Source organism: Propithecus coquereli, unplaced genomic scaffold (genome assembly GCF_000956105.1).
Source record: "Propithecus coquereli isolate 6110/MARCELLA unplaced genomic scaffold, Pcoq_1.0 Scaffold508, whole genome shotgun sequence".
Classification (NCBI taxonomy): Eukaryota; Metazoa; Chordata; class Mammalia; order Primates; family Indriidae; genus Propithecus; species Propithecus coquereli.
In genome coordinates, this window is record NW_012150930.1 from 1,336,745 (window position 1) to 1,363,672 (window position 26,928).

A 26,928-nucleotide genomic window follows, 5' to 3' on the forward strand; every position below is an offset into this window, starting at 1 on the left:
TAGAAGAGCAATCTGCCCAAATCATTTGTAGTCAACACAGTGTAGACATTACTTTGAACTTACTCGGTATACATTTATGCTTTATGAATAGCTCCTGGTTTTTAATATCTAGCCTGTTTCATCTAACATTGCTCTCATGTCCCTGTCCTCATCTACTAAATGTCCCATTCTTTTCACCTCCAGACTCCCAGTCCCTTTTTGCACATATGTGCTTTCTGGTATTTGAAGTCTCCTCTCTGAGAGAGAAAGAGATATTATACTGATGGCAGCCCGGTGCGGTGGCTGGCCTCCTTAATTCTAGAGACTTGGGAGGCTGAGGCGGGAAGACTGCTTGAGGCCAGGAGTTCAAGACCAGCCTGGGCAACATAGTGAGACTTTCGTCTCTAAAAAAAAAACTCAATTAGCCAGGTGTGGTGATGTGTGCCTATAGTCCCAGCTACTTATGAGGCTGAGGCAGGAGCTGGAGCCCAGGAGTTCAAGGCTGTAGTGAGCTATAATTGCACCACTGCACTCTATCCTGGGTGACAGAGACTCGAAAAAAAGAAAAAAAGAAAAAAAGCCCCAAAACCAAAAAAAAACGCACCACCACAACAACAACAAAAACACCTGATGGCAGAGGTCAGTCAATAGCACTATGGAGATCTCAACAGGAACAGCAGTGGGAACAGCTGCCCATATATTGAACTGAAATTAACCCTGTGTTTCTGAAACGAGGGAAGTGAGGGAGAGGGAAAAAGGTCTGCCTATTTCTAGGCACACATAATAAACCTGTGTCACCAAATGGGTTTTAAATCCAGTTCTGGCTAAATGAAAAATTCTTCCAAATAATTTTGATAATTATTTCACTGCCATGCTGGATGTTTTTGGGGCCAGTAGGTATCTTTTAAACTAATAGTTCCTAATATTTTCAGTAAATTTCAATTGAGAGCTCACAGAAATAAATACAAGAAGTTATTAATATGTAATCTGTAAATGATAAATTCAGTGAAGTAGCAGGATGCAAAATCAACATACAAAAATCAGTAACATTTCAATATGTCAACAGTAAATAATCTGAAAAAGAAACTAAGAAAGTAATCCCATTTGTAATAGCTGCAAGTAAAATAAAATACCTAGGAATAAAGTTAACCAAAGAAGGGAAAGATCTCTACAATGAAAACTATAAAACATTGAAAGAAGTTGAAGATGACACACAAAAAAATGGAAAGATATTCCATGCTCATGGATTGGAAGAATCAATATAGTTAAAATGGCCATACTATTCAAAGCAATCTACAGATTCAATGCAATCCCCATCAAAATACCAATGACATTTTACACAAAAGAGAAAATATGCAATCTGTAAAAAAGGTACCAGTTAAGGGAAAAAAATGAGAAGCGTCTAAGTACTAGGTTCAGTGCCATTTTTAATCAGGGCTGTATACTACTAAACTGAGTGCCTTTGAAATCAGCATTATTACATGCTGATACCTAGAGAATTCAATATTACTCTGATAAGCAAAACAGATATAGCAATTGGCTTCCAAATTACTTCTGAATATTGAAATATTAGTATGTCAAATTATTACCAATTAAATGGTTGGGCAACATAGTGCAAACACATTTGGCAGGCTCCCGTTGCCTGACTTTCAAAGTTTTGGATCTCCTCCCGGGTTTTGGACTGGGAACGTCCAGCAAACTAACTGCACCAGTGATAAGAGAAGAGCTAGTAGTATCCAACTTGGTTTGTAGTAAAATTTAATTTCCACTGGAAATCTGCCATTTTGAATTGTCCCTTGCAGTATTTCAATTTGCAAGTAAATACAGTCCACATGTCTGTAGCTGTCTGTGTCACACTTTTTCTCATATTATATAAGTGCACATGTGCACATATACACATACACATACACACTCCTAAGCAGCCAACAACTCTTAATCCTATCTATGAGTAAATTCTAATACTTGTAAATTTAATCTGGCAAGCAAAACTGGAGCAATAAATCACAAACCCAATGCCATCACATATTACCAGAGAAGGTCAACATGAAAGATTGTGCTGAATGCTCTATATTTCCTATGGTTAAAATGGGAGGAAGAGAGGAGAGAGAGTGACAGAGGGAGACAGTGGAAGAGAGAGAGGGCGAGAGGGATAGAAGAGATGAAGGAGATGAGGAATAGGAGAAAGGCAAGAAGACAAAAGGAGATGAGAGGAGAGAGAAAAGGAAACTAGGTAATATCTTTTATTTCTATAAAAAAAATGCCTAATTCTTTCAGTTAAACCAAGTACTCGGTCTCATCGGATACCAACTCCTCCAGTCACCACGGGAAAGCCAGATGGGTGGTAGATCCTCAGTGCCAAACAACAGAGCAAAGCGTATCAGACAGGCACAGACCACCCCACAGCAGTGAGCCAAACAGTTACCCACAGATTGTCACTACAACCTATCATTTCATTTTTAAGATCTAGTAGAATCTTTCGTCACATCTTACCATTTGTTGTAATTTAGTGCCTTAGTAGTGTTCAGTGGAAATAAAATATCTCATGAATTTACACCTACTTAAAACGCCTTGCATTATTTGCTATATTTATTGTCTTGTCTAATAAATTTGCATGAACATTATAAAACAACAAATGTAAATGTCACATCATGCTTTGAAGGAATTACCAAGGCCAGACAACTCAAATTGGAGGTCCAAGCCCCAGCTAACATAATTTTTGTGCAGGCACGGTACTTTTTATTTTGTAGGGCTGGGAAGTACCACCTGTTCACGAGAAAAAGATGATGATAAGTTTGTCACCAACTAAAGATTAGACTGGTAAGAACTGGCTTTCAATGTGTAAAATATCTACTTTCTCTGTGTTTTATGAAAAGTAAGGGGCTTCTTCCCTCAAACTAAGTATTTTCATCTTACACGATGAATGTGATCAGGCAGACCTGAGACTTTGTGATCACGTAGACCTGAAACTATTAGTCTGATTCTTTTCCTATTTAGAGAAAGTGGCCAATGGAAGAGCTTCTGGAGTTATTCCAAGGAGTGTATCCACAGGGCAAAGTGTGAAGTAATGATGCACGAGCTCTGGCAACTAACTAAGAAGGAAAAATGACGTGAAGGGAAGGCCCAGGCTCCAAGCCCTGTCTGGAAGGAATAGCAGAGCTTAATATACATTATTCTCCATCCCTGGGCACTAAGGAACTCTGCAGAATGATCTTTGCACTGATTGTGCCCTGGAAAAAAAAAAAAAACAGTTTCAAAAACTGTTTGGGATTTTATCTAAGATATTTTTTTTAACTGACAAAATGAGGTTGATTCCTTCCCTATCTCTACCCAACTGATAAAAAGGAAACCCACAGTGAATTTTACAGTTGAAAGAAGTCTCTTATGCATTAAACCAAGCTTAACAACTGTTTTATAAAAATTACCATATTCATTTAACTTTTTCCACTTGATATTATTGTTAAGTAGTGGGACAAGAGGTAGCCAAGGCTTACGTGAGAGTTCTTGTTTTGCTTTACCCATGACAACATTTCTTAATCTTTGAGGGAATCTCAATCCTGCCTCCCACCTTAAGCTAAAAACGGAGTTTAGCTGAAGCTTTTTGGAGAGCAGTCTGGTTTAGCTAGCAGAATTTTTAAAACATACATGTTATTTGACCCTGTAATTTCACTTCTGGAATTCACTGTACAGAAATAATTGGACAAATGTTCCACAAAATAAGCACAAGGAGTTTACTGCAATGTTGTTTGCAACAGGACCAAATAAATCCTAATGTCCATCAATAGGAAATTAGTTAAATTACAAAATAAATAAACTGACAGTTATTCATCAGTTTAAAAATGAGTTAAATTTCTATGCAGTGACATAACAAAATAAAATTAATAAGCAATGTGCAGAAGAGTATGGTGTAAGCCCACTTCTGTGAGAGAAATTTCTAGATGTATGTGTGTGCATATGCCTTTACATATTTATAAACACACACACACCACCTTTTGAATCTGTAATAAAGAAGATCTGGAAGTATTCCTGAGGGATGTCTTTGGGAGTCTGGAGGGGAGTACAGGAAAGACAATATTCACATTTTATACTTCTGTACCATCTGGCATTTTTTTTTTTTTTTGAGACAGAGTCTCACTCTGTTGCCCTGGCTAGAGTGAGTGCCGTGGCGTCAGCCTAGCTCACAGCAACCTCAAACTCCTGGGCTCAAGCAATCCTCCTGCCTCAGCCTCCCGAGTAGCTGGGACTACAGGCATGCGCCACCATTCCCGGCTAATTTTTTCTATATATTGTTAGTTGGCCGATTAATTTCTTTCTAATTTTAGTAGAGGCAGGGTCTCGCTCTTGCTCAGGCTGGTCTCGAACTCCTGAGCTCAAACAATCCGCCCGCCTCGGCCTCCCAGAGAGCTAGGATTACAGGCGTGAGCCACCGCGCCCAGCCTCCATCTGGCATTTTTACAACCAGACTATGTTATCTTACTTTTTGGTTTAAGAATTTTTTTTAAAAAATAAAGCTAACTGTCATCTAGATCTCCTAACTTAATCCTTCCCACAGCAATTCTTCTTGTTTCTGAATGTGGCATGTGGAGTGAAAGACCACAGAGACAACAAAGCTCCCCAGAATTTTTTAAAAAGGACATGTTGGAGAAGATCTGCTAGTACGGAAAACACTTTAATACTTGCAAGCTGGTGCTCAAGTGCCACTAATTCTGGGGAAGAAGGCCAGGTGGCTGCATCAGCCTCAGCTCTGTTGGTTTTATGTGCAGGGACCCCAACTTCTGTAGACTCACCCTAACCAGAAAAGAAGATGACGTAGGAGATAGAATGAGAAATCAGTGAGAAGGGCACTGACTCGTTTTCTCCCTCATTGCCAACAACTGGCAAGTTGTCTGTTTCTTCTTTAATTTAACGTTTTATTTGATGGCTTACATCTGCACTGTCCAATACAGTACCTGTGGCTAATGAGCACCTGAAATGTGGCTAGTCCCAACTGACATGTGCTGTAAGTATGAAATACGCATTTGAATTTGAAGAGTTAGTACAAACATAAAAGAATGTAAAATATCTCATTTACCCATATTTTTGTATTCATTACATGTTGAAATAATAATATTTTGGATGTACTGTGTTAAATAAAATACATTATGAAAATTAATTTGACCTGTTTCTTTTTGCCTTTTTTAATGTGGTTACTAGAAAATTTATAATTACATTTGTGGCTCACATTGTATTTCTACCATACAGAGCTGGTTTAGGCTTTTATAGACATTCCACATGGCAATGTAAATGTTTAAAAAAAGGAATAGCAGGATAGAGAGGGAGGCATGTGCACACATGTACACACACACACGCCAGTTGTTACAATGATACTCTGCCTCATTTTCCAGCATAGCTCGTCATAGTTCAGTGTAGCTGTTATAGGTTGTACAGCTTTGAGTTCAAGCTCTGCCAATGACCAGATGTGGGAACCTGGGGCAAGTCTCTTGGGAGGGTTAAACTGAATTATGTTTGCCAAGTGCTCAGGACAGTACGTAAGGTTGTATAATAAGCTCTATCAACAGTTTTAGCTGTGCTGGACACGGTTAAGAGTTCTAGAAATGACCAAGACATGGTTCTATCTAGAAGCAACAAATATCAGAGTTGGAGTGAATCTTGGACACCATCCACTCCAATATTTTAGATCTTTTAGATCTCAGAAGCCCGATATAGAAAAAGATGAAAGCACGCTGCTCTGACTAAAGCTGAGCGTGGGAGCAAGAAGGGCTGCGCACTCCCTGGGCTAGACACAGGAGGGGCTCTGTGGACTCTGGGAAGCACAGTTTGCACTCCATGGATGTGGCATCCCAGCCTCTCCATTTCACAGATAAAGACACTAAGCTCCAGAAGTTGAGGGTTTGCCTTTAGTCACAGAGCTGGTAGGGGCAGGGCTGGAACAGTGCCTTAGATGTCTGGTTCCTAAGAAAGAACACTGTGCTGTACATTACATTGTTACTGCAGCTAGGGCGGACAACTTGTGTGCACAGAAAGAACACGGCTGAGAGAAGTGCCGTGACACAGGTACGACAAAACGCTGAGGTGGGGCAGAGCACAGAAGGCCTCTTCATTGAAGAAGCAGCTTCCAGGTTTAGCTCTGGAAGATGAGGGAGGCACTGGGCTCCCAGGACAAAAGAAGGGCAAGGGTTCTGAGGAGCAATACAGTGAGACATGTTTCAGAGCCAAAAGGTAGGTCACTTTCACTAACAGTGATGACTTGGAGAGCAATATATGCTAAGGCCAGGATAAAGTTGGGATCTTCTTTACAAAGTCTTGAAAAGCCAAGGATCTTCCACCCGATTTATCAAGTTTTTGAAAAAGGGTTATAATAGGAATATTAATTTATCATATGTACATGAATAGGTGGGAAACAGGGTGACAGATTAGCAGGTTACTCCTCCAAGCTGGGGGACCGTTAAAGAAGGCCTAAATTAGGGAGATGGATGTCGTGATGGAAAGGGGCAAGACCTGAGAGACCCCAAGGAGACAGAATCCACAGGGCTTGGATATGGAAGAATGAAGATGATTCCAAGGTGACTTTGAGGGCACAGGTGGGTAGCTGTGGGGATGTGGGTTCCATGAACAGAAAAAGGGAAGGTGAGAGAAGCTGGTTTGAGGGGTTCAGTGAAGGTAAGGTATCTAAAAGATGGCCGGTGGAAGACTCAGTCTGTTAGGGAACTGCAGTGTGGCCCTGGAGCCCATCGGAGTGTCATCTGCATCTTATCTAGACAAAGCTCTCTGGATGAGAAAGGAGAGAGGTCCCTGAGTACAATAATGAGGAAGTCATCATCAACCTCGGAGGCAGCAGGAGGACCGTGCAGTCAGATAAGCCTGGGTTCAAAGCCTTTTCTCATCATTTACTAACTATGGTACTCTATACTAAACCTTTATAGGCTTCAGTTTTCTTGCCTGCAAAATGGGAGTGACAATAGTGCCCACAAAGTTATTCTGAGATATAAATGAAATTGTATATTTTAAAGCACTGTATATAGTTGACCCTTGAACAACATGGGGGCTGACCCTCCATGCAGTCAAAAATCTGTTAATCTGTTTATAACTTTTTTTTTTTTTTTTTTTTTGAGACAGAGTCTCACTCTTTTGCCGGGGCTAGAGTGCCGTGGCGTCATCTTAGCTCACAGCAACCTCAAACTCCTGGGCTCAAGCGATCCTCCTGCCTCAGCCTCCCAAGTAGCTGGGACTACAGGCATGCGCCACCATGCCTGGCTAATTTTTTCTATATATATTTGTCCGGTTAATTTCTTTCTATTTTTAGGAGAGGCAGGGTCTCGCTCTTGCTCAGGCTGGTCTCGAACTCCTGAGCTCAAACAATCAGCCCGCCTCGGCCTCCCAGAGAGCTAGGATTACAGGCGTAAGCCACCGCGCCTGGCCTGTTTAAAGCTTTTGACTCCTCCAAAACTTACCTACTTATAGCCTACTGTTGACTAGAAGCCATACCAATAACATAAAGTTGATTAACACATATTTTCTATGTTATATGTATTATATATTGTATTACAATAAAGTAAGCTAGAGAATAGAAAATGTCATTAGGAAAATCACAAAGACGAGAAAATATATTTACAATTCATTAAGTGGAAGTGGATTATCATAAAGGTTTTCATCCTCATCATTTTCATGTTGAGTAGGCCGAGGAGGGAGAGGAGAGGCTGATTTTGCTGTTTCTGGAGTGGCAGGGGTAGAGGATGTGGAAGGGCAGGTGGGAGAGAAAGGCACACTCCGTGTAACTTTTATTTTAAAAAATCTGTGTATAGTGGACCTGCACAATTCAAATCCATGTTATTCAGGGATCAACTTTACAGTGCTTGGTTCATAGTAAGTGCCCCATAAATGTTATCTATTATTTTTATCATTGGAAGGGATGAAGGAATGAGTAGTGATGAAGTTTAGGCTACATGTAGGGGCACTATTCTTTTAAGCAGTTTGGCCACGAAGGGAAGGAGAAAGACTGAGGACACAGAAAGGGGAATGAGAATCTTTTCCAAGATGGAGAGATGAGAGCACGATTTGACTCTGAAGAGGCCAATCAGAAGGGGATGGTGGATCAAGTGAGAGCCCAGAAGCAGAGTAGCATCAAGAAAAAGAGCAAGGGTTGAGGGATCTGTCTTATAAGGAGGGAGAACGCATCGTTCTCAGAAACAGGAGAGAAGGAAGAGAGAAGGTGAAGATAAAGAGAGATCTTTGAATTGAAAGAGGAGTAAAGGAGCTCACTCTGAGGGCCTTACTCATCTTATTAATTGGAGATGAGGCTGAATGTTGGGTTGGGAGTGTGGGGATGGGAAGAAGAGGGAATCCTAGCATGGGTCTGAGACCAAGAGATCAGAGCTGAAGGAGAGGGGACATGCCGACCAAAAACCTAGATGCAAGTGCTAAACAAGCACATGTGCTCTGGTTGCCCTATTTATATCTGTAAGCAGAGCTTTCTTTTCAATGGTGGAGCACTTGGATGATGATGTCCCTAAGGTGCAGTGGCCCTGAGAAAGGACCAGAGAACCCAAGTTCTTTAAAAGGGCCACTGAATGCTTAAGTACCGGCTGAAGGACAGGGAGAGGGCAAGCTAAGTGATGCAGCTGCTGAGTCAATCGGGACCCTCAAACTGCTCTGTCTGCGCCTATGTGCAAAGCACCTCCATCGGTGATATTTACTCTTACTCTGTAGTGGCTCTGTGCTTGAAAATCACTGGTCCTGAAAGTCCCTGGGTCATGCAAATGAGACTGGGGGAAGGGAATGTAAGAGGATGGCAAAAAGATGTTGAGAAGCTTTGGCAGAATAATGCCCGCAAGCAGCAGATGGTTAAGACTATCACAGATCCCTTCTCAGGAGGGATACAGCACCTACAGAAAAGGGCCTGGTTTTAGTTACCTTGAAGAAGAACACTGTGAGTAAAAGTTCAGGGAAGCAGGGGAATTTGGTGCCACAGGACAAGGATTCTAAGAGGCAGAGTAGAAAGGAGTAACAGAAACAGAGAGTCAGAGAAATGAGGTGTCGGCTCCTAAGAACAGAGATGGGAACGTGGGAGGAAGTAAGAGGGAAACAACGACTTAGTAAGAGGGAAGGACATGATGGCAGAATGATTAAAAGAGGACTAGGCAGACAAAATCGAGTTTGTGGAAAAGAGCACAGAACATGCAGGCCCAGAGTGCCAGCATGGAGGGGCAGTGGGGTGGGAAGCTTGGAGTCTGCAGAGCTGCCCCCGCAGGGAAAGGCCAGGCCTGGTGGTGGCTTCTCAGTATATGTCATGAAGACAAATATATTTTTCAAATCCACGTTAAAGTAAGATACGCATTAAGAATTTAAAAAAAAAATCAGTGTTGATAACATCAAAAAGTACCCATTTGCTCTTACTTAGAACTACCCCATGTGCATTACTCAACCAAGATTGGACTTTTTCCTGGGTACCATTTTGGGAATTTCCTCACTAAAGAAAATGTTCCTTTAAGAGTTCTTCCCATTTGGCTGGTTCTTTAAAGGAAGAAAAAAAAAGTGTCTAGGAAAATATCCAAGAAGAGATAAGAAATCTGAAAGTCTAGCTGAGTGCCCTGGTTTCTATGCATGTGTTCCAACCTAACCTGAGGTGATGGGTTTCCTCTCACACGAGGGCTCGCCTTCCGGTGCCTCAGTGTCCAGGTCAGCTGGTTAAAGACCTCATTTCCTCAATGTCACTAAGGAGAGTACTCAAGTAGGGGGAAGCACCAACACAGTAACCAATGGGAAAATTGGCAAGGCGCTCAGTGACATTTTAAAGACATTGGCTCACTGACCACTGAGCCACAAAGGACAGTTTCACTGTCAGCTTCTCAACTACTGGGTGTTTAATTCATAGAAATCAATGATGACAAGCCTAGAGAGGCCACCAGACAAGGGGTAATATGACCATGAAGTCTCATTTGTTTCCTTCTAACAGTGACTGTATTTGTTATATTCTTCCTGGTGGCATTTGGCATTTCTTAGCTAGGGATCAGTGGAGCTGGCAACCCAGAACTTCTAAGAATTACTATCTGTTTACCACAATCTCCACATTCAAAGAATTAGTAGCATGTTTTATTTTTTAAATGTGCATTTTCTTTTTATGACTCTGCTGTAACCTGGAAAACCCCACAACTTTCAAACCACAGGCAACAGTTCTGACAAGGATCATAAGGCAACAGGTAGATATACAGGGAGTTAACATTGCTAATTTATTTTGCCATGTAGTTAAAAATTAATCTATCACATCTATCCATCCATCCATCCATCTAGTCCCATTCTTCCAGCTGGCTACAGACCAAATTTATAACAATTTTTTTTGTGTTAAAATACAACTCAATATGGAGTAAAGGTGGATTACCCATGGACCAAGAGTTAAAGAGGAAGATAAAAATCCAGCTCTTATCCATTTTGTAGACTGCTTCTGTGGGTCAGTGTGGGCAATTATTAAACCCAGATAATAGTGACAGATGGTATTTAAACTCTCTGGCTCTTCGTCAACCATCTGCCCTAAGACTCTCTTTACTGAGTTCGTATTTCCTAGGTATTCAATTTTAGAATAGAAGACGTGGACCTCTTAGTAATATGACAGAGAACACCTGGTCAAGCTTTCCAACACAGGAGAGACTGTTAAATGTGTGATTTGTTTCTTAACTGCTCTAAAATCATTGCTGCTGCATTGTCACAATACATTAAAAAATTCCAGAAAAAAGTATGGCCTCATAGGTCAAACAACAGGAAGGGCAGAAACACGGCAGAGTAGAAAAGTCAAAGGCTATGGAGTGAGGAAGACCTGGGTTCTTGGCTCTGCCATTAAATACCTGTATGCCCTTGGGCAAGTTATTCACCCTCCTTGTAGAAGGCTCTAATTTGTCATCTGTAAACTCTGGATAGTAGCCTTTAGAAAAGGGGTTTAAGGAGATAATGCTTATGAAGGGTCCCTGGCCCGGGGCCTGTCACATGACAAATGTTAATCCTTTCACTTCTTTTCTTCTCCCCAGGTTATGGAGGATGATGAGCCTTGCTGATGCATAAATGATTATGAATATGACCTCTGAGGAAGGTTAATCCTGACTTCTGGCCTTCCACTGAGAAACTCCTTCACCCTCCCAAAACAATCTTCTCATTATATCCACTCATCGTACCCTGTACTTCTTTATAGCATTTATCCCAGGTCTGATTAATTAACTAATCGTGCATGTAACACCTCTCTTCTATACTAGCATTTAAGTTACCCCTCTAGAAGTGGGCCTTGCATTCAGTAGCCACTCAGTAAGTTATTTGTAGACTGAATGGGACACCTGTTACAGGGTTTCCAACAAGTGACATGTACCACTAGTGATATGTGAGATGACTTCAGGGGATAAATGTGGACTAAGTTCCTTAGTAATTTTAATTGTTATATATTTATCCTAATGTGTATTTGGCAAATAAATAACAGGCTCACCAAATCTGTGATTTTATATACAGTCATGAGCTAGTGACGTCGTAGCCATCTAATGTCATTGTAGTGCAATGCATTACTCCCACGTGTGTGGTGACGGTGGTGAAAACAAACCTACTGTGCCGCTAGTCGTCTAACAGCATAGCACATACAATTATCTACAGTACATAATGCTTGATAATGATAATTAACAATGTTACTGGTTTATGTATTTTCTATACAAAACATTTTATTGGAAGTATTCCAGAAGACTGCATTGTTATCATGGGAGATGGCAGCTCTGTGCATGTTCTTGCCTCTGAAGACCTTCCAGTGGGATAAGGTGTGGTGGTGGAAGACAGTGATGTTGATAATCCTGACCCTGTGTAGGCCTAGGCTTAAGTGTGTGTATTTGCATCTCAGTTTTTAACAAAAAAGATTAAAAAGTGAAAAAAAAAAACAACATAAAAAATAAAAATTAAAAAAGCTTAAGTCGGGCATGGTGGCACACACATGTAGTTCCAGCTCCTCTGGAGCCTGAAGTGGGAGGATCACTTGAGCCCAGGAGTTTGAGTCTAGCCTGGGCAACATAGCGCAACCTTGTCTCTAAAAAATTAAATAAATAAAAGAAAGTAAATTTTAAAAAAAGATTATAGAATAAGGATATAAAGAAAGAAAATATTTTCATACAGATGTACGATGTATTTGTGTTTTAAGTTGTGTTATTATAAGAGTAAAAAATTAAAAAAATTAAAAAGTTTATAAAGTTATAGTAAGCTAAAATTAATTTAATAATGAAGAAAGAAAAATATTTTTTATAAATTTAGTGTAGCCTAAGTGTACAGTGTTTATAAAGTCTACAGTAGTATACAGCAATGTCCTGGGCCTTCACATTCATTCACTCCCCCCCTCACTTACTGACTCACCCAGAGCAACTTCCAGTCCTGCAAGTTCTATACATGGTAAGTGCCCTATTCAGGCATACCATTTTTATCTTTTATGCTGTATTTTTACTGTATCTCTTCTATGTTTAGATACACAAATACTTACCATTGTGTTACAACTGCCTACAGTATTCAGTACAGTAACATGCTGTACAGGTTTATAGCCCTGGAACAATAAGCTATACCATATAGCCTAAGTGTGTAATGGGCTATACCATCTAGGCTTGTGTAAGTACACTCTTCTGTGATATTCACATGGTGATGAAATTGCCTAACGATTCATTTCTTAGAACATATCCCAGTTGTTAAGCAATGCACAACTGTATTTTTGTTTTGAATGAGGCTAAATAAAAAAGTAAATTGATACAAGGTAGTAAAAAAAACTAAGTAAATAATAGTGCCACTGCCATAAGAATATGGCAAAAACAATGAAGGTGATAAAGAAATGATAAAATTTTGCAATTACTGCTTAGCGTCAAGTAGTTACCCAGAGTGGACACATGCTAAAATTCCCTGCTTTAGGAGTCTCCTTAAGTAATGCAAGTAATGAGGGAGTCTGCTTTCAGAATCCATGGATTGTGAATTCTCAATTGGGACAATACTGAATTAGGAGTCAAGTCAGAACCAGGTCAAGAGGAGGGTTGAACCCCAGAACCCATCTCACATAAGTAAGAAGCATGCCACGTTCAGATATCTGGGTGGTATCATAGGAAATATAAAACACGAACTGAATAGCAACAGGGCCAGATCCCATGGCCACAATCAAGGTCAGAGCCAAGCCAGCAGGAACTACCCAGGAGACAGGGCACCTACCCTAGGAAGGATGTGCAACTGGCCTGGATTCATTCCCCTTCAGCCTTGAAGGCACATGGACCTGATTTCTGATATTGCTTCCTTCTCCAAGCAATTATCTCTCAATTTGCTACCTTTGTGCAAGGCTCCAGGAGAAAGGGTACCTTCTTATGTGCACTTTTGAAGAGCCAATGGATCTCTACCCAATACTTCACTTTTCCAGCAAACTGAAGCAGACTGCTGCCACATCGTCAAAGAAGCCGTTCCCTGAGCCTCCAACATTTGAGTCCCACGTCTCAGTCCCTATGCCGGGACGAAGAGGTGGGTATTACTGTCATCTTGGATTGGAACACAGTATGAATTTTCCCATAGAAAAAAGGTTTTGATGAATTAGCACAATTGATGTGTCATATATGTTCCAGGTTGTAGAGGATTCTGCAAGCTAGGCTGGGAACCTGATTACCAATTATACTATCACTCACTTCAGTGTTAAATGTTTTTAACATTTTAAAACAAAGTTTGGAGTTATGATTGTTCCATAGGTCAGGACTGCCTATACTTCAAAACACTGAAAATTCCTTAGTAGTGAATGTTTAATTCTACATATCTTTTATTTTCTTTTAACATCTTTAAAAATACTGGTTTTATCATCAATCGTGGCTACTATTCAAGTGTGTAGTTGTTGACAAACAACTGATTGCCTTCCCCCATACCAAAAGGACTCCATCTTCACATCTGAGGACAATTCTAGACACATAAATGTCTTTCCAATAAATATTTCTCTTATCAACTCTTAGCTCCACTAAATTATTCCTGAGATGAACTGGAATGACTGTTCTAACTCCTAGCCTGCACTATTGACAGTACATTATTCCCAGTTCTAAACATAAGTCTTTAACCAGATGTTTTCCACATTTGCTAGATGAAAAGAATTACCTGAGGCACTTTTATTAAAAACAAGAGTCTCTGGCCGAAGCCCAGTAATGAATCAGAATCTCCAGGGAGAGGCCTGGGAGCCGCACTTTTGAAGACTGCCCATCCCTGGTGACACTGTCAGTCAAGCCAGGGGTTCTTACCCTGGAGGCTACATTAGGATCGCGTGGAGGACTTGTTAAAACACAGGTTGCTGGATCCCAGCCCAAGAGCTTTTGATCCAGTGGGTGCAGGATGGGGCCTGAGAATCCGCATTTCCAAAAAGGTCCTGGGTGATGTTGATGTTCCTAATTCAGAGACCACACTTTTAAAATCACTTATTTATAGCCTGTTTGGTAAACATTTCAGCTGAGTTCAATATTACTTTTTTCCTCCTTTCCCTGGTCATAAAACAACACTGGGTTAGAGCTCACAAGACTTCCCTTGGATTCATACCCGTGCTACTTTTTAGCTGCCCGATGACAAATAAATTTACCACTCCACCTCAGTTTCCTCTTATTGTGAGGATTAAACACAGTAGCATAAGGGAAGGCATATAGTGCTATATTTGGCACACGACAGGCCTGCATTACACATCCATGTACTCTGATCCTCTTGCCATGATCCCATCCTACGAGCTACAGATGAATTTGCTGAGTTCTAGGAACAGGTTCCAAATTTATTACATGCACAAAACTTCGTTTGGTTAAAACCAACCAACCAAGAAACAAGCAATGGCTGACCACTTCTTTTCCTTGTGAACTATCATGTAGCTATATTTCGAATATAACATGTCCAATGGGAATACATTCAGCTTCCCAACTCACATTTTTCCATGGAAATAAAAACAGAAAAGAAAGAAAGATTAGATTATGATTAGGTTCTCTGTTTAATTTTGACCAGGATGAATTTAGTACCCAGGTATGGCTTATTTTCCTGGCAGGTCTTTGTTATATTGTTTGGCTATTTCTTGTGATCTGAAAAATCAAACAAATGAATCACAGGTTTTCAGACTCAGAGGGGCCCTGGAGGTCACCTGCCCTACTCATGGACCCCATAAACATTGCTGAAAACATCTCCAATGTGTAGTGGTCCAGCCTCTTCTTGGACACCCTGTGAGAATGCACTATTTTCATAAACTCTAATCTCCTCTTCAGATAACTGTTTAATTGTTGGATTTCTACCCTTTTTTTAACACAAATCTTTTTTTTTTGACCCACCCAGAAGATAGAAACAACAGTAATCTTTATTTCTGTAATTTCTATATACTTGGTCCTATTTCTGCCCTCTGCAATGCCTGAATATATTCAATCTCTCCTTCACATGGTGGTATTTAAAGTATTCTGAAGTAGCATTGACACATCTTCCTTGCCTATTCCTTTTCAACCTAAATATTGTTTTTTTTTTTAACTATTCTCACCATCAAAATTTCTGTTAAAAAATGTCCATATACTTAACAGTCCCAGTTCTCCTCCTGTGGATAAAGCCCACCTTGAGGATATTTCTTCACTAAAAAGTACCAAAATATGTTCACCACGTCCTACCGTCACCAATAAAAACAATGTAAATTTTAAGAACAGTGGAGTGTTCTGCTCCAGAGTTTCCAAGAACGGGAAACTACGGTCATAGAAAACTACACCATAATGACTGAGAAGGTGGTTTCAGGACAGGCTTGGAAGTAGTAGCTTGGAGCAGATGGATCTTGACATCATGACCCTACTTGAGTCAGAAATGCCACACTAAGTCAACAGAGATCCAAAAAGTCTCCTTTCAAGGAAAGCAGAGTGAAACAAAATGTATTTCTTACTTTCTACGAAACATTTCTGCAAATATGCAGCCAACACTCCAGAGATCCACGGGGGTGGCATAGCTGGACTGGAGCAAGACTTCTGGAGCTCTGTACCACAGCGTGACGACCTGCAACAGCAAACAGATCTGAGCGTTACTGAGGAAGAGGGCTGCTGGCTTAAACTGCTCACCGTGGGTGGTTTAATGAGAAGACTCAGTTCGGAAAGAACTCCTATAAATCATATGGGGACACTGTGGTAGAAGCAATAAGTAAATAAGACTCATCACTGACAGGCCAGGAAATTACATCATCCCCACAACCTGAGTTCCCACCTCAGATTGTGTGTCTTATCAGGATGGTAAAACAATATGAGTTTCAGAAAGCAAAGCAAAGACCAAAAAAAAAAAAAAAAAAACCAAAAAACAAAAAAACCACAACAAAATAAAACAAAACAACAACACAAAAAACTTATCTTAAAACTTTTTTTCCCCTCTTACGGGGCTTAAAAAAAACAATACATGGAAAACAGGTGAGAGCAACAATTCCAGCTTAATACCCAGGTCAGCACTACTGTGAAATTAGCAGATGATGCCAGAGCTGCTGGATGGTGACCCCAAAGTCTACAGAGCACGCAGAACAAGTCAAAACTGTGGTTATCATGACACTTTGGGGAATCAAAAGAAAACCCCTTTTCATGCTGCTATTTTCAGAAAACAAATTAAAAATAGGGAAGAATTTAAGAGAGAATGTGTAACCCAATTGTTCATACCATGTATAAAAATCATCCAGAGGAGGGGATTCCAAAAACAGAAGAACCCCATTTAATACAGAACGGTGTATAATAATAGATGAAAACAAATACAACTGTAATTATTTCTGTCAGGTTGAGGGCCGAGTAAATAATATTATGTTAAGGCTTCACATTTATGAGTGTATAGGGGTTCAAGTGATTTCTTTTTTGGGGGGCAGATATTCTATGGACACTTGAAATGAAGGTATATTGTCAGATAAGGAATTCAATATATAAACCTATTACATAAGCACTTTATATTATTCAGATCCCTTTTATCCTTATTGTTTTGTCTAATTGCATTATTATTGATGTCTATCTAAATTTTATGAAGTTCTGCTTTATGCATTTTGATGCTATATTACTTGGTGCAACAAGACCATGCTAGCAAGTCTCCAAAAATGGCTGCCATCAGTTTCCTTCTCTTGTCGTATGCACACACTGTTCCTCCCACCAACGGATGGAGTTCATTCACCTTCCATCGAATCTGAGTTGGCCTTAGTGACTTGCTTGACCTATGGAATATGGGGGAAGTAATGTCTGAGGCTACCAAAGCTAGGTCATAAGAAGCCTGTAGCCTGGGCATTTTTGAATGCTTGTTCTTGAGACGCTACCTTTTAGAACTCTGCTGCTGTCCTGTGATAGAGCCATCTTGGACATTCAAGCCCAACCGATCCCCCAGCTGACTGCAGCCCCAGACAACGCCACACAGAGCAGAACTGCCCAGCTGACACCAATCAACGACAAGGTTATGAGTGATAATAAAATGGTCAATGTTCTAAGTTTTGGGGTGGTTATACAGCAACATCTAATTGGAGCAAGATTCTTGACAGGTTCTTCCCTCTTCATCTCATATAACATATTTTGCCTTGAATTCACACAGGGGTCAAGTTTTGTTTAAGTAATATCTGGCTGATATCTACTGGAGGGATGGTGGTGATGTAATAGAAATAAAAACCAATCCGGGCATGGTGGTGTGTGCCTATAGTCCCAGCTACTTGGGTGCCTGAGGTGGAAGGGTAACTTGAGCCCAGGAGTTTGGGGCTGCAGAGAGCTATAATCGCACCATCACTGTACTCTAGCTTGGGCAACAAAGTGAGACCCTATCTCTAAAAAGAAAAAAAAAACAAACTCCAAACCAACAATATCACAACAATGTTACTTATCATTTGACTCCAGTGTATCTTTCCAGTATCATCTCCCATAGTTCTTCCATATCCTTTACATTCTAGTCACATGCTATACTATACCACTGGTTCTCAACCCGACTGTGCATGAGAATCACCCATGGGTCTTTTAGAAAAATTTAGGTTGAATTAGACTCTCCATGGGTTGGCCCCTTGGAGTTTTCCTTTTTCTTTCTTTCTTTTTTTAAAAAAAGTTCTTCAGGTAACCCTCCCCCAAAAGGTACTATTTTTGCTAAAGAGAGTGTCCAATGCTGGGCTCTAGTTTTTAGTTACATGATTTATTTCTGCTTTATTAATATTTCTAGTTGGAGGAACACTTCTCTCTGCTTCTCTGACACACTGTAAACAAAAGTGCAGGTGCAAACTGTCCATAAAGTTCCACTTGAATGATTTGTAGACATATACAGATATTGTGAGAGCACGCATTTATCTTTTTACCTCACTTCAAAATAAAGTCTAACATCACAGGAGATGAAAAGTTTAATCTGAATATAGCCTTATTTCAAGCTGTTCTAAGGAAACTGTGATTTCTGATTGATTATCCATCCTAAAAAACTTTAATAGGCTATTTTCATTTTTAATATACTTTAGTCAGTAATACTTATTAGTGATTATCAAATATTTAGACAGGCAAAATAACAAGAACAATATTGATATATTTAGGAAGTTCCCTTCTCTTCCTTTAAAATTTTGTAACCATTAAAATGTAGAATGAATTTTTATCAAATGCTTTTTAAAATGTCTATTAATACCGACCATAGCTGTATACAAACAGTCATAAGGATGTTCACTCTCCAATAACTACCAAAAGGGGAGTATTATTCAGCCATCAAAAAGAATGAGCTAGTTCTCATCCTGCTCACATAGGAAAGATGTCTATGATACAGCGTTAATACATTTTTAATAAAGATCCTAATTTTTATTAAAAGTTTATGTGTGGGTATAAATATAATAACCATATGTGCTTAGAAAAATGTCTGTAAGGACACAGAAAAATCAAGCTTTAAATAGACAATGGCCACAAAACATGGCAGTGCAGGGGTAGAAAGTGGGAAGGAAAAGAGGGGCTGTTTGACAATTTCAATGGCGCAAGTATAGTCGGTTACTGTCAGCAAGCACATTTTACAGCTGAGAAACTAAATTTCAGAGAGGTTGAGTAACCCAGCCAGAATGATGTAGCCGAGAAGTACAAGTCCTGGGACTCACACCAGGACTGTCTGATTTCAACCCTGTGTGCTCCTTCTTCAATATCCAACACAGCACCTTTCACTCAGCCCTCTAAACATCCACAAATCAAGAGGCAAAGACACAGGCTGCAATTAAGTAACCAGCAAGAAATAATTTCAAATTTACTTTGAAATATTTTAATGTAAACTTTTTAAAGAGCTTACAAATATCAAAAACTCACTGTCCTTTGGGGTTAAATGATCTCCTTCAAAAATGGTTTAGGAACAAGGCTGTATGTATGGTATGGCATCTACTCATCAATTGCCACTTAATAACTTCAATGAAAACTAAGATTTAAAAATCTCATTTGTAGGTATAAGATTTCTGCTTAGTCTTTGTGTAAATCATGGCAACAAAGAGAAATTAGATTAATTAATTTATGTTTATATTCTATTTTGAACTATCATTTACCTAAAGAAAGATCTTTTTTGGCTTAGTTTTTATGGAATTCAACATGTTTGAATTCCAAAATAAAATACGAATTGTGTAAGACTTACATTTCTAGTTAACTCTCTAATAAAATAACTCAAACAATGCTTCGGGCCTACATTTAGAAATAACAAACTACTATCTTTTGCAATAGATATAAAAAAACTGCATTTTCTAATATTGTTCCCTGGTTTATGTAACATTATCCTATATATCAAGAGACCTTCCCTCGTTTTAATTTGTTAATTTAAGTGGCTATTCTACAATCTTTGACCCAGAGTCCTTCAATCCTCACATTAAAAGTCATTGTAATTTTAAATATCTCCAATGACGACAATTTCGGTAATTTCACGGGATTTAAAATATATACTACAACTAAATCTGGATCCAGGTTTTTGAGAACAAATTATAAAAAATTTTCCTGACAGTAAAATATAAATTTCCTTTGCTCAGAAATTATTATACTTCTTTGCCCCTAAAAACATCTTATGGAAGACTAACTTAAAACCAATTTAAATCACACTTAAGTAGAAATTTATTAATTTTTATTTGAAAGCTTTATACAAAATGGACAATACCAACAAAATTGTTTCAGGAAGTAAGAAAAGTTCTCAACAGCATAATCAATTTCTACCAAAAGTTCTCTATGTTTAATAATTCTAAATATCCTTAAAAGCAAAATATAATGGTAAATTTAAATTTAAAAGCACGTTGAGGCAAACAATGAGTGCAATATATAATGATCCACATTTAGAAATCTATGACAAAGGTAGCTACCAATGGTAACAATGCAGTTGTCTAGTAAGCAAAGATAACAATAGGAACTATGGGCAGAGTTTGGTGGTTGGAGCCAGCTGGAACCAAAGCAAATATGATGTTTATTACAATCATTACATGTATTAACAGACTCCAGAGGTGCTGAATGGATTTGGCAGCAGGAGGGGGAGCGGAAGGGGTGGGGGGAGTTCAAGGATATTTACACAAGTGGATGTATGTGTTTAAAGGGCTTTGATCTCTATTCGCGTTTTTTTTTTTTTGAACCAGTTCAATAACAGTATAAGATAAAGTATAGCCAAGGCCAACTCTGACTCAAAATACATGTCAGAGTAAACCACTCTCACTTCATATAATATTTAACAATCTTTTATTTATGGATCCTTTCACCAAGATCCTTGAAAAACTATAGATGTTATCTGCTTCATCCTTATTATATGGCTACAATGGCAGAAAAGCATGGTATGAATGTTGTGCTGGATATCTTATTCTTGCCTCTTGAGATGGTCTCTGCCCTGAGGGCAGATCTCTGCCATATGCCTCCAGTTTCTTAGTGGGTATTGGCCAACGCCCTTGGCAGGAGTTCAGAGAGAGGTAGTCGTGTGAGTTCAGGGTCCTTAACTTGTCGATTTCCTCCCAGCAAAGCTGTCTAGAGCTGGCTGTGCTGTCATCACAAAGCCAATGTCCATCTTGGGCAGCCCACTGTACCTAATTCCTTCCCTCTGGATTCCAGTAACTGCTCCCCTCCTCTTCCCTTAGGACCTGGGAATGGTAACAGCTTGGCTATGTTCCCCTAAACCCCCATCTTTGTAAATCTTGTCTGTGTAAACAAATCCAACTTGAATTACTTTAGTTTGACTGTGCCATCTATTTCCTGTTGAGGCCCTGACTAATACATCCAGTTGACAGATGAAGAAACTAGCACGGGTGGTAACTTCTCCAAGCCTCAGTTTTCTCATCTGTCAAAGACATTTGGATTGGGTGATCTGTAAGTTGCTGTCTGTTAACATTCTAAGAGTCCCTAAACAATGTGGCAATGGTAATGAAAATCAAAAAAAAAAAATACATACATACATATATATACACACACACACACACACACACACACACACACACACACACTGTATAGACCCAAGAACACTATCTTTGGATGTCCTTGCGTGGTGATATTCTCCTTGTGGGGCCCAACGTGTCTCAATGCAACAACATGTCTCAAATGCAAACGTAGATAATAGTTAATGAGGAATATGATGCAATCCTTGAAATACCTCAAAATACTTTGTCAAAGTAAAGGCTTTCTAAGCTGTGCTCTGATCTGTTTATTTGCGTCATACCAATACAAACTAATATATATGCTTTTTCCCCATAGAAAATTAGTATGGTTTTGTGAAGTGAAAATCAAAGCTAGTGATAATTTCACTGACTTTTCATAGAGTCTCAAAATTCAGTTCTTTAAAATTGATACATGTAAATTAACAATATTAGAAATAATCAGAATTCTAATTCTGCCAAGCACTGTTTTCCCATTTTAACACCAGTTAAATGAAAACTATTAAGAGTTACATACTAACAAAAGTTAACTGTGGGATTCTCTTTCCCTGAGTCTCTGCAGGTCCAAATCCTACCCATCTTTCAAGGCCTGGCTCACATACTGTCTCCTAAACAAAACCTTTCCTCATCTAACAGCTGGAAGTAATGGCTCTCTTCTGAGCTTCCACTGCACTTCTATATTACCTGACACTCTCTATTTTTCATTATAGTCGTCTGATTCATTGGCCACAATGCATTTATAGTGTCATGCATGGAAGGTGCTCAGTAATTACCTGATGACTGGATACATCAATGAATCACAGGGAACTCCCAGTGGCAGTGTTGAAGATGGACAGATCCCCTACACTGGAGAATAGGGGGACAATACTATTCCATAATAATTTAACACCTTTGAGTAAACATGTGTATTTAACAAAGGAACTGGTCCTATGGAGGGAGGAAGGGTTGGACCTGATTTGATTCAGAGAATGTGTAAGAAGACTCGCAGGGTAATGAATAGCACGGGAAAAATGAGCTGATATGTGTGTTCCCTCCAAGTAGAGACGAAGGGCATCTTGGGGGAAGGGAGCCACTGTACTGTGTCCAGGGAGGGATGATAATGACCCACACTGAAGGACCAACAAAGGTGGAGTTGAGGGATTCAGACTTTTGACCTTCTGATACCGGCACTTGCGCCATCTCTTTCTGGGCCTTATAACTCTCTCTCATCTTATTAATGTCTAAGCAGACCTACCTAAAAAAGGTTTTACCCCAGACAGCAAACCTTTAGGTCACGCTAAGCTTCAATCCAATTCATGGATGTGAGTGCCCACTCTGTGAGGGGGACCTGTGTTAGTCCTGGACAGTGTGCTCACAAATTAGGAAAGCTGCAAGTCAAACAGGTTGGCTCAAAGACAATTGGGGGTGGCGACAGTGTCTGTGTAGTGATTTAAGTGCAGAATGCTAGGGTCCATTCCTAATGTTCCTTCCATTTTTGTCTCCCTTAAACCACTGCTTTCTCTAAGGATACATCCTTAGGCAGTCACTTTTCTTATATGATGCACAATCCCTGGGGGCATCATATATGAATGCCCCCCCTCAAACCATACTCTTCAGAACTCTGCAGAGAATCTGACCCACAAATCCAACTGTCTTCTGGACATCATCGTTTAGTCTTTCTACAGGTATCTCAAATTCATAATGCATGCATTATTTTTCCTCTGAAATCTTCTTTTCCTTTTATATTCTGTCTCTCTGCAAGCAAATCACCCTCTACCCATGTTCTCTACTCATCTCTACCACCAGTGAAGCCACCAGATCCTGAAAATTCCATCATGGACCTGTTCTCTCCGGACCTCTTGCTCTGGGTCTTTTCATTCCAGTATGCCTCCTTCCACTCTGTCTTCTGCACTGCATCTGAAGCTGTGCTCACCACTCTACTGCTTAAAATCCTTTATCCATTCTCCAGAGCTTTGAGGGTCAAGTTCAAGTCCAGCTTAGTCATGACACCCTCATAATCTGGCTTCCACCCTTTCCCTTGCTTCATCACCTGCTCCCCCTTCACATGCAGGCTTTCCTTAACTTGCTCAGAGGCTTTGAGGTTCTTTAAATATGTGTGCTGTGTCATGCCTCATGTGAACTTCCTACAGACTGAGACCTTGCTCTAGAATGCCCTCTTCACACTCCTTTCTTAAATCCTGTGACCCTTGCCTTGCCTAGTCCTCCCCGACCGTAAGTGATCATAGCACTTACCACATGGCCTCTCAGTGTGCTTACTCTCTCCCAGACCCAAAGTCAGCCCTTTCAGGGGAGAGACAATTTCTAGTAGACTTTTCAAACCCAGACCCTCGAGGAGCATTGTATAAAGCAGGCATAAATTAAAGGTATGTTACAACAAATGTGTGGGTAGCCAGAAGGGAGGGTTACAGGGTTAGGAGGGATGACATAGGGCAGGACAGAGTGTTTCTATTATAGCACAAATTTATAGCCCATAGTTGTGTCCCCATACCCACACAAGGCATTCATTCTGAGAGTCCACCAACACTATCTTTAGTCAACAGATGACTTTTTAATAAAGTGAGAGGACCATTTTATTTTTGTAAAATGAAGTTTTAAAATGCCTGAAGGGTCCATGTTTTCCTCCAGGCTGCACTGTTCAAAGTTTGTCTTGAACTCAGTGAGACTGAAAATAGTTACCACTTGCTAAATGTCTATTATGTTTCAAGTAACAAACTCATCGTCTTTGTAGAAGTACAGTATAGTATAGTTTTGACTTTGACACTAAACAATCACATATTTGATCTCTCTCTGCCTTCACCATAGAAACCAAGCAAATATTTGTAGACATTCCTTCAACCTTCACAGATAAGTAGAAATGAAAATTATTCTGAACACAGGATATGGCAGGCTGCATGGCTCGTTGTTTCCTCTTAAAAGTTGTTTTAACTCTTAAGGAAATCTATTTGCTTTGAGAGGCCACATAAGTACTCAGATTTGTAAGAGAATTTAAAGACTGGGGTTTTTTCTTTGCTATGGAAATAGTCAAATGCTTCTAAAGTTCACGGCTTCTTTCTCGTTGGTTACTATGTTCATTTTTATATAGGCTGCAAGCAAACGTACTAAATGAGTACTGGTAGGTTATATGGTTAGTGCACGTGACAAGGGAAGTGGAAGCGTAGTTTCAAAATCTAAGTTCGGGCACACACATTCTTGAACATCTTAAAATTCTATGGGCACTGTCTTCCTTAAATGGGAAGGATTTGAAGATCCTCAGCTGAAAGCAGCTACCAAGGTATAGCTCATTCTGTAGTATGCACTCCCTTGCTATTTCCCCCTACATGTCCCCATCTAAAATGCCTCATAGAGAGGCATGCAGGAGAAGAAAACCAGCCAGAAAATTTCCAGCTAATCTAGGCTACCGAAAACAAATTTAAAGTTTACAGAGGACTCTGGAGCTTTCACTATATTTTGTGATTTCAGCTCTTAAAGACAAGAAATAAAGAAAATATGCTTCTGAAGATTAGGATGTTTTATGCTGTTCATTTAGCAGGATTAAAACTGCAAACAAAAAAGAAGGACGCATCTGAGAGAAGGATTTAGATTGCAGCATTAGGAATTTGTGTTAGACAGAAGGAAACATTTTCTGACAATAAGAACCGTTAAATATCAAAATGAATTACCGTGGGATCCTGTGAGCTTTTCTTGTCTCTAAAACTTTCCATTTTTATCTTATTTGAGGGTAAAAAGCAGGCTAGGGAAGGAGACAGAAAACATTTGTGAAACACAGAAGATATACTATGCTGGATCGACTTCCTCTGTTCCCTTACATAATCTTCAGTTTAATGGTGTGAGGTGAGTATCAATGACTCTGTTTTTACAGATAAGGAAGCTGAAACTTACAGAAGGACCCCTCAGCTAGTAAATGGCAGAACCAGGATTTGAAGCAGGTCTTATCTGACTCAAGTTCATTCTCCTCACTGTGGAGTCTAAATGACCTCAGGTCGTCTTCTTCTTTTTTTTTTTTTTTTGTCTTAGCCTAATTACAACAAAAAATGTATTTCCAAAGCAATCAACATTCCTATAGTAAAGTAGTTTACCAGAAAAGCTGACAAGAACAAAAAAAGTTGTTTTTCTAGGATAATGGTATCCCAAAGTATTTCACCATGAGGGTTACCGGTTGAGGGATCAGGGTCATAGTTGTGCAAATGGCTGGAGGGTAGGGATAATCTACCTGGACACGATGCTCTGCACGGAGGCCAGAAGTCTGGCACTGTGTGCACAGGCGTGTTTCTGCCGTCCGCCCCCAACATCCTCCTGGAGACCACAACACGGTCTTTCCTCCCCGACTTGTTCTCCTTTTGTATTTTTCTATCTCTGCCAATGAAATCACCATCTAACCAGTTCCCCAAGTCAGACTCTCCCCCAAACTCACCCTTCACCCATTTATGCAGACATAGTGTAAAAAGGGTGCCTTCTTGTTTACAAAAGAGCAAAATGCACAGAGGACTAGAGCTGTGGAAATAATAGAAGGAAAATACACAGTTTGGGGAACATGAGTAATATCACCCACATTTTCTAACAGTTTCTAAGCTTAAAAAAAAAAAAGCACATCACTAGGTTTAAAGAATTGCCATGTTTGAGCACACTGCAATTGTACAGATGTGATATCACCCTGGATTTTACTATGACTTCAAAGTTATTTTTTAAAAAGTCTGATGTGTAATATGTGTCCTAGCCCTTTATTTAATTTTCCTTTTCTTTTACAAAACATATTTCTATACTTACTGAATTTTAAGTATCTTTAAAATTCATTTCATATATCTTCTATGAGCAGAGGTGAAAGGATCATTGAAAGGGAATATAGTTCTGTTAATCAAATAGATAATCACATAATACATAAATTCATTTGCTCTTAATGAGCTGCAATGCTTTTCTTAAAATTGTCTCAGTTTCTAGGAAGAACCACACCAATACCAAGGACGACTTTACAGAGTATTTCTAGGTATATCCGCTATCAGGAGAGATACATGTGTGAACATCAACACCAGCGGAAGGCTTCTCACCTAGACTCAGGGGCTCATGGTGCACATGTGTTGAGGGTAGGGTGGTTGTTGCATGCAAACACTAATTGAAAGGAAAAGTAACCCTCCAAGTTTGGGAGGGTTGGCTCTTACCTCAGAACTAATTCAAAGAAATACCACCTTTCCACTTATAGATATTTCAAAGAATGTTGCTGCTTTCTAGAAATCTGTGGCAGGTAGCTTCTTTCATCCTTAAACTATTAGGGCTTTGATAAATGGTCTAAGAAGTCTTAAACAAAAATTATGAGAGGCCATTATTTTGCACTGAACTCCTGCACTAAGCCCCAACAGACCCATAAAACTCAAAATGGAGTCACCCTTCCTCACCAAACTGAAACTGAGTTGTTATCTGACCTTAAGAGAAATCAGCAGAGAGAGATAACAGCTGAATTTCCCAAACTGGCCAGTTTCAATTTTCAATCTTGTGTGATAATAAGGTTCCCTCGGTTTTAATCCTTACAACAAAGAGCAACCTGAAGTAATGTGATGTTAACCAGTTATCCTTCTATTGTTCTGTTTTTTTCGCTGCCCCTACTTAAAAGGAAAGTAACTATGAAATCA

At 39.6% G+C, this 26,928-nt stretch overlaps 1 protein-coding gene across 1 annotated transcript in view; it reads right to left on the minus strand.

The window, feature by feature from the left end:
- CDK6 (cyclin-dependent kinase 6) overlaps nucleotides 1–26,928 on the minus strand; it is a 151,923-nt gene that overhangs the window by 43,087 nt on the left and 81,908 nt on the right. Inside the window, exon 3 of the mRNA XM_012656559.1 lies at nucleotides 15,869–15,978. Coding sequence (XP_012512013.1) covers nucleotides 15,869–15,978 — 110 coding nt within the window. The remainder of the gene's footprint in view (nucleotides 1–15,868; nucleotides 15,979–26,928) is intronic.